Source organism: Peromyscus californicus, unplaced genomic scaffold, assembly GCF_007827085.1.
Source record: "Peromyscus californicus insignis strain IS unplaced genomic scaffold, ASM782708v3 Scaffold_15__1_contigs__length_86483966, whole genome shotgun sequence".
Taxonomy (NCBI): domain Eukaryota; kingdom Metazoa; phylum Chordata; class Mammalia; order Rodentia; family Cricetidae; genus Peromyscus; species Peromyscus californicus.
Genome location: NW_026294447.1, coordinates 10,609,633 through 10,626,333, shown reverse-complemented (window position 1 = coordinate 10,626,333; position 16,701 = coordinate 10,609,633). Strand labels below are relative to the sequence as shown.

General features: G+C 43.4%; 1 protein-coding gene across 4 annotated transcripts in view; it reads right to left on the bottom strand.

Moving 5' to 3' along the window:
* The window catches only part of Dock4 (dedicator of cytokinesis 4), a 430,242-nt gene that overhangs the window by 105,096 nt on the left and 308,445 nt on the right, over positions 1–16,701 (bottom strand). For all 4 annotated transcript variants that reach the window (XM_052738384.1, XM_052738382.1, XM_052738383.1 and 1 more), the window contains exons 24-25: positions 9,449–9,576; positions 7,174–7,308 (exon numbers count right to left, since the gene is read on the bottom strand). In XM_052738384.1, the coding sequence (XP_052594344.1) occupies positions 7,174–7,308; positions 9,449–9,576 (263 nt within the window). The remainder of the gene's footprint in view (positions 1–7,173; positions 7,309–9,448; positions 9,577–16,701) is intronic.

Below are 16,701 nucleotides of genomic sequence, written 5' to 3'. Positions count from 1 at the left end.
ACAAACAAACGAAAAAAACACAGACCAAAACATACTAAAAGAGGGTTAAATAGTACAGCCTGAGACAGAGCTAGGCGTTAGCAGAGCTGGAGTCATCCCCGGGTCTTTTTTACCCCAAATCTCTTCTAATTCCACATTCCTTTTCTGAACTTACCAGACCCCTTGAACTCATCAGAACACTGGTCTCGTGACTCACTGGGTAAAGGACCCCATACACTGCCTCATGGTGGCTTCCGTCTCCCTTTAGACACGGTTTTAAGTTAACAGCCACTCTGTGTTTGAGCTCTATGTCACGGACTCCTGTGCAGTGCAATGCTTAAAAATGAACAAGGGAAGTGCACACAGCACCCTTAGATTGGAAGAGTGACAGAAGCTGCTGTAACTTGCATTTTCGAATACACTTCCAACTTGCAGCTATTGTTTTTAAGGTAACCATTTTTGCTCCACGAAGAACTTAGCTGCCTCTACATGGGGAAACAACAGAAAACCATGCAGACAGAACAGGAGAAACCACTGCTGCCTAACTGGATGTGCTCACAGAAGCCCACTTCAACTGGGAGACAGGTTTGAGTGCACATGGGAAAGACTATAGTATGAAGTTAAAACTGGAGACGAGAAGACCTGAGAAGTAGATATTACAGCTCAGGCAGCTGGGCTAGCTCAGGCAAATGTCTTCCTGCCGGTTTCCACAAGAACCCATAGACTACAACTTAATGGTTCTGGCAGAGAAATCTGAGATTTCTTTGCATGCAGACAGTCACTTGTGACACACAGACATGTCAAACAGTTGCCTTTGGACATCAGAGTGAATCTACAAAAGCCTGCCATATGGGTCATGGTACAGTTTGGATCTGAATAACCCATAGGCTATATACAGAGTACTTGTGCCAAGGCTGGCCCACTTCAGGAGGCTAGAAAACCATTGGGAACGGGGTCTGGCTGGTAGAAACAGGTTACTAGGGGCAAGCCTTCGCAGGCTCTGGCCTGGACCCTGGTTCCAGGTCTGCTCTCTGTTTCCTAATTCAGCATGAGGAGGACAGCCACCAACGCAAGCTCCAGCTGCTATGACGGAGCCCCCTTGGCACACCTCCATTTGGTAAGTACATCACTCTGAAAGCCTGACCTCAAGTCTTTCTTCCTATAAACTGTTTGTTAGGTATTCTGTCACACTGACACAAAGTAACTAACGCAGTCTAGCAGGGTGATCTCCCACGCCCAACATACTATCCAGTATTGACAAGGAATAAAGAATCCTGTATTGACAAGCGATGAAAGAATTCTGGATACTTTACACCAGACAGAAAATATAAGGGAAAGGCTACTGCTATTTTACTGCAAACATGGTTTTGATATCACAAGCTTCGGAGAACTTCAGGTGATATTATGACCATTTTCACCTAAGCCAGGGAGCAAGCACTTTCTCTGGTAGCCTAGCACAGGGATCGCAGGGATTTGTGAAGGAAAAAAAAATGCGCTTGGTGTAAACACAGACTTCATTTGTCTGAGACAAATGTAAGTGTAAGAGAAAGCTGCAGAAGTCAAGAATGGGGCCCAGGCAGGCAAAGAACAGTGGAAGCAGAGAGAAGGAGGGAGAGTGGAATGCTGAGGCTGCCGGAGAATAGGCTACTGAGAGCCAAGGAAGAGAAACTGGAGGCTGAGGTTGTTGAAAAGGTTCCAGAGGCGTGTCAAGTCTTTAAAGCAGAGGGTCTCAGCCACTCCAAGGCCAGAAGCTGTAACACTGGATACTGACAAGGGCTCAGGAATCCCGACTCCCTAGGCATGCATGCATAAGAGATACATAGGGCTGAGTCCGGCTACCTGGGACTTGCACAGTGTTCTAACACTTGAGGGAGCTACCTGCTACTGCTCCCAACCATTGTGGCCACTCTCCATCAAATGCTGAGGATACAATGTTGCCAAAGACCAGCATTTGAAGATCTTCTCCCTCGGTAACCATGGTTTCTATTTAGGCAAAGCAAAATGATCTCAGCCAGCTAAGTAATAAAAGGGGATGGAGAGGGTCCACTAATTGATTTTTGTGTGGTAAATATGTTCATTATCTTATTTATTGTAATGTTTCCTAAGTAAACACAACATATTAAGTTATATTTTTTTCTTTTTTTTTTTTTTTTTTGGTTTTTCGAGTAAGTTATATTTTTTAAAAATATAAAATTCATTCTTTTTCAAATTTATTGTATTTACAATAAAAATCTTTCCAAAAGGCATTGCTAACACTATGATTTATGGAAAGATACTATGTATATGTTACTTATACTTTGCACTGTCAAGTTCATTCCTTACTAGAGTTGGGTGGACACTGTCAAACATAATATAATGATCTGGTTTCACAGCTAGCAAACGGCAAAGCTTGGATGTGAATGTACATGGCTTTGGTTCTAGAAGGCTGTACTCAGTGGCTTCTTTCCTATTTCCAGATTGGTTTCATGTAGGAAACACACCTGAATTTAGAGGGCATGGCTCAAACATATATAAATACAGAAGAATCTATCTATTGCTAATACTGCTTAATCTATTATGGTCTTTCCTAGAATGCAAATTAGTTGATAGAGGTTCAATCATTCTTTCTTGTTAGTTTTTGATATCGTATGCAAACTATTTAACTCATTTAGTACATTATTAATATACTTCAACACTTATTTCAATACATCTATAAATACTAAAATACTTTAAGTTTGAAAATTACATATCCTAGATCATAATTTTAATAACAACAAAAAATTAGCAAATAGACCTTCAGTAGCTTATTATAATCTATGTACATTGATGAACTCTTTGAATCCAAGCTATTAACTATGTCTGTTGTGTCTGGGCTAGACCCATTGTAAATAACTTATCATTATGGCATCTAGCCTCTGGCCCATTTATGATATGCTATCAATGTTAACACTTACAATTCACTGTCATTTACCCACATAAACTATTTTGGAACCTCAAGTCCTTGTTCCAGGAGATTAGGTGTCTAATATTTTACTTCTATCTTTTTCTACTATTATGTAATTTTCTTTACTTTTAAGATACTTTAATAATATGTTCATGTGAATTCTCATCATTTGTTAAAAAAATAATAAAAATAAATCATTAGCCGAGATTCACTGACTTGACAAGTTGCCTCTAAAACTCAATAGTCTTCAGTGACTTTTATCCATTTTTATGTACAGAAAACAATGGGTATTTCTATCAATAACTACCAGAATATTTTAAGACTACATCAAAAGTCTTCAAGAAAGCTTTTCTTAAACATATGCCTGTTTTTTCCAGGTATTTCCTAGACAATGCTACCCTTGTCTTCTCTAATCACAAACCAAAACCAGTACCTGAGACTTTAGATAGGCATGCCAGAGAATGTCAGACAGGCCCAATGGTGAGTGGTCACCCACTACACAGGGCATTTAACACAGTCACATGCAAAGAAATGTTTATGCACTGTAGGAAACTCTGGTGGACAGTTAGTTGAGGGTGTGAGACAAATGGCCATTTACACTGCTTCATAAAATCTGCTATGCACAATTAGATGCTTTAAAGGAACCAATCACAATGGTGTCCTTTTTTTCATAGCCAGAGAAAGTATTTTAGAATTTAAAGAATAGTTGGTAGAAGAACAAAAAGTACATTTTTTTCTAAATAATGAAAATAAAACTACTGTTATCTGGAATTATGATAAAGCACACACAGTCCTCATGCTGGGGTTGCTAGGAAGCAGGACAGCAACATGGCTGTTATAGAGCCTTGGAAAATGCCATTGTGACACTTGCAGAAACAGATTTCCCTTACAGCGTGTCCATTTAGCAGGGGCATTTAGTGAGGAACGCGCCTGCAAGAACTGCAAGGTGTGTACTGTGTAAACGCCATGTAGAGACTCCCTGCACATAGAGCCTGTGCTTTATGGAAAATGAGGAGGTGTTACCTAGCTCTTCATGTCCAGAGTGAACCTGCTTTGTGAATGATCAAGGTATTTCTCACGTCAGTCATCAGGGAAATGGAAATTAAACCCTCAGGGAGAGGGCTACACAGCCTTCAGAATACTCTTAACCCTGACACACAGACAGACACACAGACCCAGACACAGACACATACGCACACAGGAAAAAGTGACACCATCACATGCTGACGAGGGTGTTGAGAAGTTAGATCACTCATACTATGTACATGGGGGAATGTAAAACGACATTGCCACTGGGAGAGAAGTCTGGCAGTGTCTTAGAAAACTGAGCATGTAGCTACCCTCTGATGCAGCAGCCAAATCCCGGGGAATTTTGAGGAAAAAGTGGAGAATCATGCTCACATAAAACCTAAATGCACATGTTTATACCAGCTTTCTTAATACTACACAAGCTCTGGAAATAACCTTACAGACCTTAAGGGTGAATGGTTAAACCTATTGTGATATATTTGTACCATGGAATAATACTCAGTAATTAAAAGGGAAGCAGGCTATACACAGCAACCTGCATGAACTGTCACAGAATATGCTGGGTTGTTTTTTAAGCCAATCACAAACAGTCCCATGCTATGAGATTCTACTCATATGACATCCTTGAAATGACAGAGCTGCACAAACAGAGAGGAGAATGGTGGCCGCCTGGGTTCTGGAGGTGGCAGAGGTGAAGGAGAGCAGGTCTGGCTGTGAGAGCACAACACGAGGAATGACCGGGGTGGTGGGAACACTCAGCATCTTGATCATATCAACATTCATGTCTTGTTATAGAATTCTACAGGAGACTACCATTTATGGAACTGGGTAAAAGATACATGAAATGTTTTTATAGTGCTTCTTGTACCTGCATGTGATTTTATATTATTACAAAATAAAAAGTTTAACCTAAAGAGTAAAAAAAAAATAGTAATTAAAATGAAACAAACAAAAACGAGCCAATCACTCAAGTCTTCTACCCTATAATTGAACTCCAGCGGCTTAAAGCAACATGCTGTGAGCATCCACCACACACCGGGTAACAGGAAGTACATGACGCAAACCCGAGGGCGTGGGTGCCATTTCCCAGAACAGGCTTTGTTAGGCCACAAGAACTGTGATTTACCCTTCTTCATTTTAAATAACATTGTACAGCTATTACATACATTAAGATGTTTAAAAATTTAAGTGTATGAGTGTTTTGCCTGCATATATATCCTTGCACTCATGTGTGCCTGGTATGCGTGGAGGCCAGGAGAGGGCATCAGATCCTCTGGGACTAGAGCTACAGGTGGCTGTGAGCTGCCATGTAAGTGTTGGGAATGGAACTTGGGTCACTGGAGGAACAACAAGTGCTCGTAACCATGGAGCCATCTCTCCAGTTCTGTGAGATATGTGTGTGTGTGTGTGTGTGTGTGTGTGTGTGTGTGTGTGTGTGTGTGTACACCATTTTAAGCTTTAGTTTATTAAGATAGTTTAACTTTGCTTGCAGTAGTGGTTTGGATGAAAAATGTCTCCAATAGCAGACAGTGTCCCCAGCAGGTGGCACTGTTTGGGGAGGCTAAAAAACCTTTAGGAAGTGGAGCCTGAGTGGAATTAGTACATCACTGAGGGTGGGCTTTAAGAGTTTATGGCCTCGCCGGGCGGTGGTGGCGCACGCCTTTAATCCCAGCACTCGGGAGGCAGAGGCAGGCGGATCTCTGTGAGTTCGAGGCCAGCCTGGTCTACAGCGCGAGATCCAGGAAAGGCGCAAAGCTACACAGAGAAACCCTGTCTCGAAAAAACCAAAAAAAAAAAAAAAAAAAAAAAAAAAAAAAAAAAAAAAAAGAGTTTATGGCCTCGCCTCACTTGTAGTTTGCTCTCCTCACACAGGAAAGAGAGAGAAGCCATAATATATAAACACAGGACCTGTAATGTTAAAAGAACATGCCCTGACATAACACTGTGAGACAGAGCACATCCAAAGATTCCACTGAGCTTCTTTTGTGCTGGCCTTCTACAGCTGGGCATGGGACCTACCCTTATGAGTAATTTGTTTCACCAGTGAGAGTTTGTTAAAGAAAACTAATTTTTCATTTGCAAGTGTTTATCAGTTGGAGATAGCTTCTCAGTTCGAGATGGGGGCATGTGTCCACTTCTCCTTTTAGCCCTAGGACCCCATCTGGTACAGACCCATGCAGGCCCTGTGCATGCTGCCACAGTCTCTGTGAGTTCACATGAGCAGCAGCTCTGCTGAAGGCCTTGATTCCTTGGTACTCTGCATCCCCTCTGGCTCTTACACTCTTTCTGCCTCCTCTTCCACAGAGTTCCCTAAGGATCTCAGACATCTTAATTTTTAAATAAAAATGAAAATTATTTGCATCTAGACCTTAACATTCTCATGCACAATTTGTGAAGCCAATAGCAAGTGTTTAACTAACGCTTGTGTACAAAATTTATTGATGAATATTAGAGCATCAACAACTACAGTTACAAATGATACCTCTTGTTTAGGAGAATATTGCTTAATATATAAACATTTTAAAAGTCAACCTCATGTGAGTTTTAAAATAGAAATTCCTGTGTATATCGATAACTTGATGGTAGAGTACTTGCTTATCATACATGAAGCCCTGGGTTTGCTCTTCAACACTGCCATGAATAAATTAAACACTGCATATGTATACACATACAGCATATATGGAAACTTACGTATAAAATATCTGATGCATTATTTCTTAATACTTTGCCTGAATCATGTTATGTTAGCATCCTACGACAAGGGAGTTTGAAAGCCCCTTAGAATTTACCAAGTTAAACCTTCTCATTTAACACTATCAAATTGAAGACTAAGAAAGTTAAGATCTTGATGAGTCATGGCGAAAAATCCAGAAGTAGCACCCAGGGCCTCTGATTCCAGTGGCTGTTCCCCTATTCTTTGTTCTTTAGGCAATTTGGGGAATGAAAAGTCACCAAGTTGACTGGGGATATAAAACCATAGACTAATTTAAATTTAGAAAAGAAAGAACTAATATCAAAGTCATATTCCTGAAATTCAGACTGCTTATTACAGCATCTGTACCCTCAGGCTTCCTAGCTTAGTTTTTGCATAGTGGAGGCAACCCCTGTGCACTAGCTATGCTCACAGTTCATCCCAGGCACCAGGTTTCCCACAGTCAGACTACAACCCATAGCCAAAAGGACTGGAGTGTTACAAAACACAACCAGGCCCTGTATGTGTGCCACATGCCATATGATCTTACAGTGACATCCTGAAACTGCAGCCGCATGGCAGAGCTGGAGGCTTGAGGCCGACTGGTGATCTCCAAGATGGTCCTGAGCAGGATATCCAGCAAGCTGGCCACTATCACGTCTATTTCCTCCAACACAGACTTTTCCTTAGGAGGAAAAAAAAAGAGCGCTCAGGAGACTGACTTTGCATGTACCAAATCTCTTTTTATGGGCAAAGGGAGTCATCCATCCCCAAATCTAGAATCAAAGACTCAGAGAACTCAAGATAATAAGAGATGCAAACCTCAACTGGAAAAAAAAAATGGCCTTGCAGAAAACAAAGCTTCAGAGAGTAAAGGCTCACCCCAAAGCGCTCCTTTTGGCAATGCAATGTAAAGCTGAGATAACAACAAAAAGGTGCAGAGATGTAAAAACTACCAATTCTGAGGCCAGCCATATTCCCGCGGGACCTGAACCAGCCTCTCTGGGTTGGAGTCTGTGCTCACAGTATGATTCCCTAAAGTCCTAACTGTGCTTACGCTGAGTCTTCTCAGCATGACAGTCACACAGATCATATTCTAAGACTGGCTCATGCATAAATGACTATTCCCATAGAAGTGTTTTATTTTAAAGCGTACATATAAACATAAGGGACTGGAGAGCAGTCAAGATGCGTATCCTTGGTTACAGAGAGCCCTGAGGTTAGGAGCCATGGGAGGGAGGGATTTACTGGAATGGCTAATACTATCCACACTTGAGGACTCCAGAGAGAATATCTGTACTGCCCACTGCATAGAAGACAGGTTCTTGACATATCTCCAGGAGAAAACCTTCTGGGCAAACTGGCTCTTGGCAAAAGATACTTTTAGAAAGTGTACTTTGAAGGAGCTCTTGGATATATATACACACACACACACACACACACATATGGATATATATTAAATACATGTATATTTAATGATAAACTTTTTAATTCTTGCATGAAAACTTCTAGTTTCCCTGAGTGAATTGGTTTCAGCTCTAAATTCTTTATAAGCTAAGTCCAAAACCTGACTGCAATTTTCCAATTTAAATAGAGGAGAAATGGAAAGAAATCATCTCTACTATAGTTATTTGCTTCTAGTCTGTCTAGTGACCTGGCTAGCTACTACTCATGGTGACTGTGACCTGGAAAAACCTTCTCGTCAGGCATGGCTTGGCTCTGTGTGGTCAAATGGTCAGAGGGAGTTTTAAAGCCAGGCTTTCCCCATCGTCACTCTCCATCTCATTCCCTGTCATCACTGGGCTTTGGGTGGCCGAACAGTGGACGGTCACCTTGCCGTGTATGGTCTGCGCATCACACTTTCAGATGCAGAACTCATAGCTCCTCTAACATGCCACCCCTGGTTCCCTGCCGGTGGGGCACTCTCCACCCCACCCCCCCCATCCCCTGGGGTCATCCCTCTCCCTGCTCTTCTGGAGTAGATCAGGAACACTGAAAGAATGGGGAAAACAGCACAGATTTCAATGCAGAATGGGGCAAACTGGAGGTTCAGCATCCACTTTCCAACCTCTCTACGACCTGCTGCCGACGAGCCCAGCGTTTAACTGACAGCCGCAGACCGATGGAAAGAGAACAGGACATCCTCTCTATTCAGATTTCAGAGCAGACTGCTGAGCTGAACATAAGTCCCAGACATTGTTCCATTTATAAGGAAACAGGCCATTTTTCTCAGTTTGTGCTGCACTCTTAACTCACAGTAATCATACTGTGTCAAGAGTCAAGCCAAACAGGAACCCTCAAAGCTGTAACAAGAAGACTACTGTTGGGGGTGTGCAATGGTTGTACTGCAAGGTACTTCCAGTCTCCTGGGGGCTGTCCTTTGCTTCTGTAATTTCTACAGGACTAGGCCCAAGGGCCATGGCCAACTTCTGAGCATCACCACGTGGCCTTTCCCAGATCAGACCCAAATCACCATACCCTGCAAGCAGTAATTTATTTTTGCCACAGAGCGTTCATCCCATCAAGATTAAAGACACATGTGGGAGGCTTTGAGATTTCTAATTTTTTTCTTACTTGGTATTCAGTTCTTCCTTGAAACACAACTTTGGGAAGCCAGGTTATTCAAGGTTACTCTAATACCATAATTCTTTTTTTTTTTTTTTTAATTCCTTCTGAAGAAACCCAACAAGTCCAGCCTGGCTGAAAATGGAAAGTGAGTCTCTGGGTGCTTCTCCGTGGTGTGACTTCTTTGAGGACATTTCAGATTTTACCTATTTGCAGAAGCCATTTGACGAGAACCACACACTATGGCCTGCAGTACTCACTGAGCTATTTTTCTTGATGAGACAGAACACGTTGCTAAGGATACGTGCGCACATGATCAGGTCCTTCTGTTCTTGCAAGTGGATGTGCAGGTGATGCAGTACGACAGGCAGGAGAATGTACCTCGAGTCTGTGAGAGAGGAGCCGTTAGTGTCACAGCGGCCGGAGTCCCACACAAGCCTCAGCCGCATCCTTACCGGCTTTTTAATTCCATTTTGATTGTTAAACTATTAGCACATGGTGGTACAGGGCACTAGCTCTATGAGTTTTATATTAAAAAAGGAACACTTTCCCCCAGCGCATGATTGCTATAGTCAAGAGGCCTCTCTTGTAACTCCAGTTTCTCTCCTGTCCTTCGCCCCATCCTGGGAGTGTTGTACCTCCACATTTCTAATCAACTGCTTCTCTTGCTGTTCCCTGCAGAGCATCTGCAACATCTCAGCTTTCATGCCTCCTGGCCTGCCGCTCGACTTCTCAGGAGCCACAGCACAGTTTCTGGTTAATATGGCGATTATGCTCTCAGTGCTCCCCTTGTGATCCCCAGTCCTCAGTACAAGACTATTTTTCCCACTGCTTTGTTTTTTTTCTTTTCACCTTCTGAGTTACTGAGAAATTATTGTTATCCATGGTATTTATATTTAATACTATGTGCCTTACCTTGGCCCTTTCAACCTGTAAAGCAGTGGTTCTCAACCTGTGGGTCGAACAACCTTTTGACAGGGGTTGTCCAAGACCACTGGAAAACACAGATATTTACATTACAACTCATAACTGTAGGAAATTACAGTTATGAAGTAGCAGTGAAAATTATTTTATGGTTGGGGTCACCACAACACTAGGAACTGTACTGAAGGGTTGCAGCACTAGGAAGGTTGGGAACCACTGCTGTGAAGTGTCCTTCACTTGGGGAAGCTGCCCTGATTTCCTTGCGTCTGATACTTCAAACACTTTCCCAATGTGACTCTATTGATCTTGCCTTCCACATTTTCCCATGTTTGTGCCCATTTTTCTGGTGATTTCTGTACTCTCTCATCTACACTTTCTACTTATTCTTTACTTCTGCCATCTTGCAGCTCGTTTCTTTGCCCAGGCGCAGCGTCATGGGCCTGGAACCTCTTCAGTCTCACACCCTCCAGTCCTAGCCCCTCTGAGACGGCCCACATCACTCTGGGAACTGGGGGGACGCTCTCGGCATTATCTTTTTCTTTCAAATGATCTCTTTCTATGTTTTCATTATGGCCTTTGACTTTCACATTGGAAACTTTCCCTGGCACCTGGTGGTTTTACACCATCTGTTCATCTTTATAAGCAAAGAACAAAAAGAAAAAACAAACAAACCAATGTGTGTGACACAGGAGTCAGGCCTAGAGACTCCTGTTCCTTTTGATGTCTGCCGTGGCACCACCAGTGCAGGATGCCTGGCCTTAGGTTAAAAGGAAGGAAGGAAGGAAGGAAGGAAGGGAGGGAGGGAGGGAGGGAGGGAGGGAGGAAGATAGGAAGGAAGGCAGAGAAGAAAGAAAGAGAAAGGCAGAAAGAGAAAGAAACAAAGAAAGGAAAATTTACACAGAATACTAGAATGAAACCTGTACAACAATTCAGTGCAGGCCGTTGGTAAGCACTACACCCCAACAGGAACTTTACTTATTTACAAAGCAATTAGTTGACAAAAAGAACCAGGAAAAGAACCTGGAAACTGAAGAACCAGAAAGCACTATGTAGTAATGTTTAATTAGGAGGGAAGGCAAGGTTCATCTATCTGATAGGTCTCCAGCAGCAGTGGGATCTGGTTTCTAAAGACTCAATTTGCAGCCAGCTGTTAAATATCTATGAGCCAGGGGTGGGGCAAGGGAGACGGACGGTTCACCTGTGTTGTGTGAAAGCAGAAACGCATGACCGTCCTGTGTGAAGAATTGCTTTCCCAGAGCTGGTGCAATGCCAGTCGTACAAAAGACAGGGTTAGGAGGTCAAGGACCCCAGAGCTGGTGCAATGCCAGCCGTACAAAAGACAGGGTTAGGAGGTCAAGGCCAAACAGTCTGAGTGGCTCAAATGCCAATGCTTACCCCAACAGGCCAGATACTCTCATACAACCAAAAGTTAAAACCAAGTCCAGATCCCCTCCAGGCGAAGATAAACTGACTTCACACATTTAAAGCTAGTGTCTGCTATGCGGAGTCCACCCTTGACACTGCTGTCACACTCCAAGTCTCAGACAAAACTCACAGAACACAGGTGTCCACGGCTGTAGAAGGATGGCCTTTTGTTTGGTTTCACGTGTACCCACTGGAGTGGATAAAGCTAGCTGTTAGGAATCCCCTACGGCATAGACTAGGAAGATGGTGGGCAACCAAGAATCCCAGGTACATTCCTCCTTTAGCTGAATTTTGAAAACAGTGTATCTTAGCTCCCTCCATCAACCAGCTCTAGATAAGGATCCTTGGTGTTAGAATTTGTCCCCAAAGAGTGAGGTTTGCCAGTCTCAGACTGCTAATCACTTTCTACAAACTGGAGCCCAACATGGACTGGACATCAGCAAGGCAGCAAGGTAGCTTCTTGGAACGGGAGACTGAGTGTGAGAGGACATGACTACTCTCTACCCAAAGCATGGTACTTAACCAAGTTTCTGTCTGCAGAGAATCCCTAGAACTGAGAGTGCCTGGAAGTAGATTAAAGCCACCAGGAACTGAGTCATAGATGTGCAAACCTGGAAAGACATCTTTTAGCTACTGGGGTACAGACAGCACACACGTGGAGTAGAAAGCACCACAGATTTAGATAATGTCAGGATTTCAAAGGCAAACAATAGTGCAGTGCTAAGGATGCTCTCTGTGTAAAGCTTGTACAATGCACCTAAGTGGCCTGAAACCCATGAGGATGCAACACGGATGCCATACGCTTTCCAATCTTCCCCCCTACTGGCCCCAAAGTCCTACCCACTTCCACTGTTTTGATGTTATTTTCATGCTCACCCGTAGATCAGAAGTTGCCTTCCCTATAAGACTAAAGAAAAAAATACACATGGCTTCAGTAGCTTTACTATTATATATCAATTCCTATCCCATGACTCAGTGCTCACTCATGAAACACCTGTTTAGCACCTACACACACTAGACGATATTATGGAAGCAAGAGACAGATTTGCCTCTGAGATACTTAGAAAACCTTGCTCTCCGGAGCTTTCTGTGGAGGTGGGAGAGAATGGGCATTGCACTGGATATTCAATTATATATCTAGAGTTGTGCTTGCTGATCCGAGAAGGAAAATACAATAAACTATGAGGCCAGTAATGGGATAACCAGGGCGAGAAGGAAATTTTTGCAAAGAGGAGAGTTAAACTGTGCCCTGGAGAATACATGACGATGAAATTCAGGAGCTGGAGAAAGTGGCTTGCAGAGAGAAGATGGGGCAGAGCAGACAGGCAGGGCCAGATTACTAGCCTAGAAGACCAATTCTGATGTGTACCCCCAAAATGAACAAGTGGGGTATGGTCGGGGTTGGAGTAACATTGTGTGCTGTTTCCAAGGGTGATGCTGGCCACAGAGTAGACAGGAGGAAGCAGGTGCGGAAACCAAAGGGAGAAAGGTCTCAGGTGTGGCAACAAGGCTGGAGAAAGGGCTGTGTGGGGAGATGTTGGGGCATACAGGGACCACGTGATGAGTGGAGATGAAGGGTAAAAGTGAGAAGGAACTTTCACGCATGACTGAGTTTTCCTGTTGGATCCTTGTGTTTGCTATCTGCAGGTAAGGAGTAGACCACTCACAGAGAAGAACACTGTAACTTCAATAGTAGTGGACAAGGTGAGTGTAGGAGTCTGGGAGATGGCTACGTGCAGAGGTGGAAAGAAGAGCTGTTTATGTAGGTTTGGAGCTCAGGGTAAGATCTCACCTTGAAACATAAACTTGATATTGTATCAGTATATATGGAACACAGAGACTTTGAGTAGGATTGACCTCAAGCCTCCCTCAGATGTCACATGATGTCCTGTAACATCCCCTCAGCATTAATTCTGCCACATCTTACCATAGAATCATTTGTTCAACATCTGCTGTTGTGCTAGATTAAAAGAAGACCAAGGGCAGAGACTGTTTAACCTGCTGCAATATTTCTGATAGTATTTCATATATAACTGTAGGGGCTGCAGGGGGAGGGAAGGGTCATGTTTGGGGTGTGTAAGCTGCTGGTTGGTTGCTCATATGCAGCACTAACAGGATTCAGTGGGCTGTTCAAACAAAGAAGAGATGAGCCCTTCGTGGTGGTTTATATCTTTAATCCCAGCACTGGGGATGCAGAGGCAGGTGGATCTCCTAGTTCAGTGCCAGCCTGGTTTACAGAGTGAGCTCCGAGACAGTAAGGACTACACAGAGAAATCTTGTCTCAAAAATCAAACAAAATGGAACAAAGAGGGAGGATAGGAAAAGGGAAGTATTGGGGGTGATTTTGGAGAGTGGGAAGGATTTAGGTTGATATGATCAAGATACATTGGATATAGAGGAAACTGTCAAATAATAAATAAAATATTAAATAAATACATACAATACAATGAAGACCACATGAGAATAGGAAGAAGCAAAGTGCTAGAGAGGCCCACAGAAATCCACAAAGATACCCCCACAACAGACTGCTGGCAATGGTCGAGAGACAGCCCGAACTGACCTACTCTGGTGATGGGATGGCCAAACACCCTAAATGTCGTGTTAGAAACCCCATCCAACTACTGAGGGATCTGGATAGAGGGATCCAAGGCTAGGCCCCGGGTGGATCTCTGGGAGTCCAATCAGCGAGAATGAGGAGGGTTTATATGAGTGAGAATTGTTGAGACCAAGGTTGGATAAAGCACAGGGACAAATAGCCAAACGAATGGAAACACATGAACTATGAACCAATGGCTGAGGGGCCCCCAACTGGATCAGGCCCTCTGAGTGGATGAGACAGTTGATTGGCTTGATCTGTTTGGGAGGCATCCAGACAGTGGGACCAGGTCCTGTGCTCATTGCATGAGTTGGCTGTTTGAAACCTGGGGCTTATGCAGGGTCACTTGGCTCGGCCTGGGAGGAGGGGACTGGACCTGCCTGGACTGAGTCTACCAGGTTGATCTCAGTCCGCGGGGGAGACTTTGCCTCGGAGGAGGTGGGAATGGGGGGTGGGTTGGGGGGGAAGGTGAGGGGGGGCGGGAGGGGAAGAACAAGGGAATCCGTGGCTGATATGTAGAACTGAATTGTATTGCAAAATAAAAATAAAAATTAAAAAAAAATACTATAGGGGTTCTTCCCAGTATAAATATTTACTGGATAAATGAGTGAGCTTTGTGATAAGTTCTGTTAGATATTAAGGCAGTGGAAATAGGGCCCATTACGTCTGTCTTCACTGAACACAGCTCACATGGGATGAGAGCAGGAGGCACCTGATCACAGTCCAGTGTATCTGCTGTGCCCACCCTGAGCTGCAACAGCAGGACGAGGCTATTCCAATGTGAACCATAGCAGCGGCTGTGGCACTTATCCTGCCCCCATTCTCTATCCCACTGAAAATGTGTGCAAATGTGAGTGAGTGACATGTAGAGACTTTTCTCCCCGTGATGCACTGGCTACCGCAGGTCAGTACTAAGAACTCCAGAACTACGGCAAGAAAGCAAAGTGGAGTCTGAACCCCAAGTAGGCCAACATGAATTTACGGCTCACAGATTCCTAAGCGCAGCCACAAATTATTGCGGGGGGTAAATCTTTGATAACATTCAGAACAGAGTATGAACAACTTGTGGAAACGATTGAGTAAGATTCTGTGATGTGGAGAGTGTGTGGAAAGGCCTTTGCTCTGAGTCTTCCCCGGGGATAAGACTGGAAACCGAAGCTGAAGAACACAGATAGGGGAGGATTGGGGTGCGGCCAAAGTATCCAGAGCAAAGAACACTAGTGGTCCCGAGGTCCTGAGTAATTTTTTTCTTTATTCTTTTTATTCTTTTGTTGGTTTGTTTAACTAACTTCTACTGTCTCATTTCTCTCCTGGATAATTGTTTTTATAATGTATTTTTATAGTACATAACCAACAAGAAATCACCATTAAAAAAATAAAACAACCCCTAAGACCTGTATACTTTTTTGACACATGAATGCAGGTCTAAGAAGCAAGTGTTATTGGGCACTCATTAAGTATAGTAAGATCTTTATTCTTGAAGTTGCCAAATTAACAGAGAAACCTAATCAAACATCCTTCCTAATTTTATGCCATTAATTCCTATAATATGCTTTAAAAATACCATGATAGTCTATCTTCCTCTCATTTTTTAATTTTCCTTTTAAAAAGATTTACTTTTTATTGACATGTATGTCTCTGTGTTTGTGTGAGTGTCTGCTGTGTATGCTGGTGTACTAAGAGGCCAGAATAGGGCACCGGATCCCCTGGGGCTGTGGTTACTGGCAGTTGAGTCACGGAGCTTGGGTTCTCTAGAGATTAGTAAACACTCTTAACTGTTGACTGACTGTCCCAGCACCAGCCCTGTCCTATTTCCTATTACAGCTTTGCACCAGTCCACAAAATTACAGATGTAACTGGGGAGCCATAAAAAGAAATTCCTTCTGATTACTTGCGTACAGAATTCCCACCATAAACTATTTGATTATTCTGTCTCTAGGTGAAAGTAGGCTGGCAGCTTGTCTCTCCAAGCTGAGAGCCGACAGCATGTCACCTCGAGTGGAGGACATGGCTGACACGGGAGCACAGCAGTTGGTTCTCGGTGTCTAAACAAACTTATTTACGGAATTAAACAGTGGCAGCTCCCCCCCCCCCCCCGGCCCCTTTCTGGTCCAGGGACAAAATCAAGGCCGACTCTCACAGCTCCTGCAGACTCTGATCTGCAGTATAGAACTTGCTACCATTCCCTGAACTCCCCCTCCTGACTCCCAGCCTCCACACTTCCTCCCACGCTCTACTCACCAACTCCTTTCTAGTCATTGCCTGCTCTAAAATGCAAGCCTTCTCTACTCGATTTCTCTGGAGAATATTCCCAGTATACGATTCTAGCAAACTTTAACTTCTAGAGCATTCTATAGTGCTCTTGGTGGGCTTATCCTGCTAGGGTCAAAATCTCCAAAATTAAATTTTATTTTCTTAACATGTGGGCCAGCTATGGACCTCCTTTTTTCCATGGCTGACACAAGCCCCCTAGAAAGAGTGTCCACTTTGTCAGATTCTTCCTAGTTCTGTATCATGAACCAAGTCTCTGCTCATAGAAATCAACCTCAGTAATAAATTACAAATAGC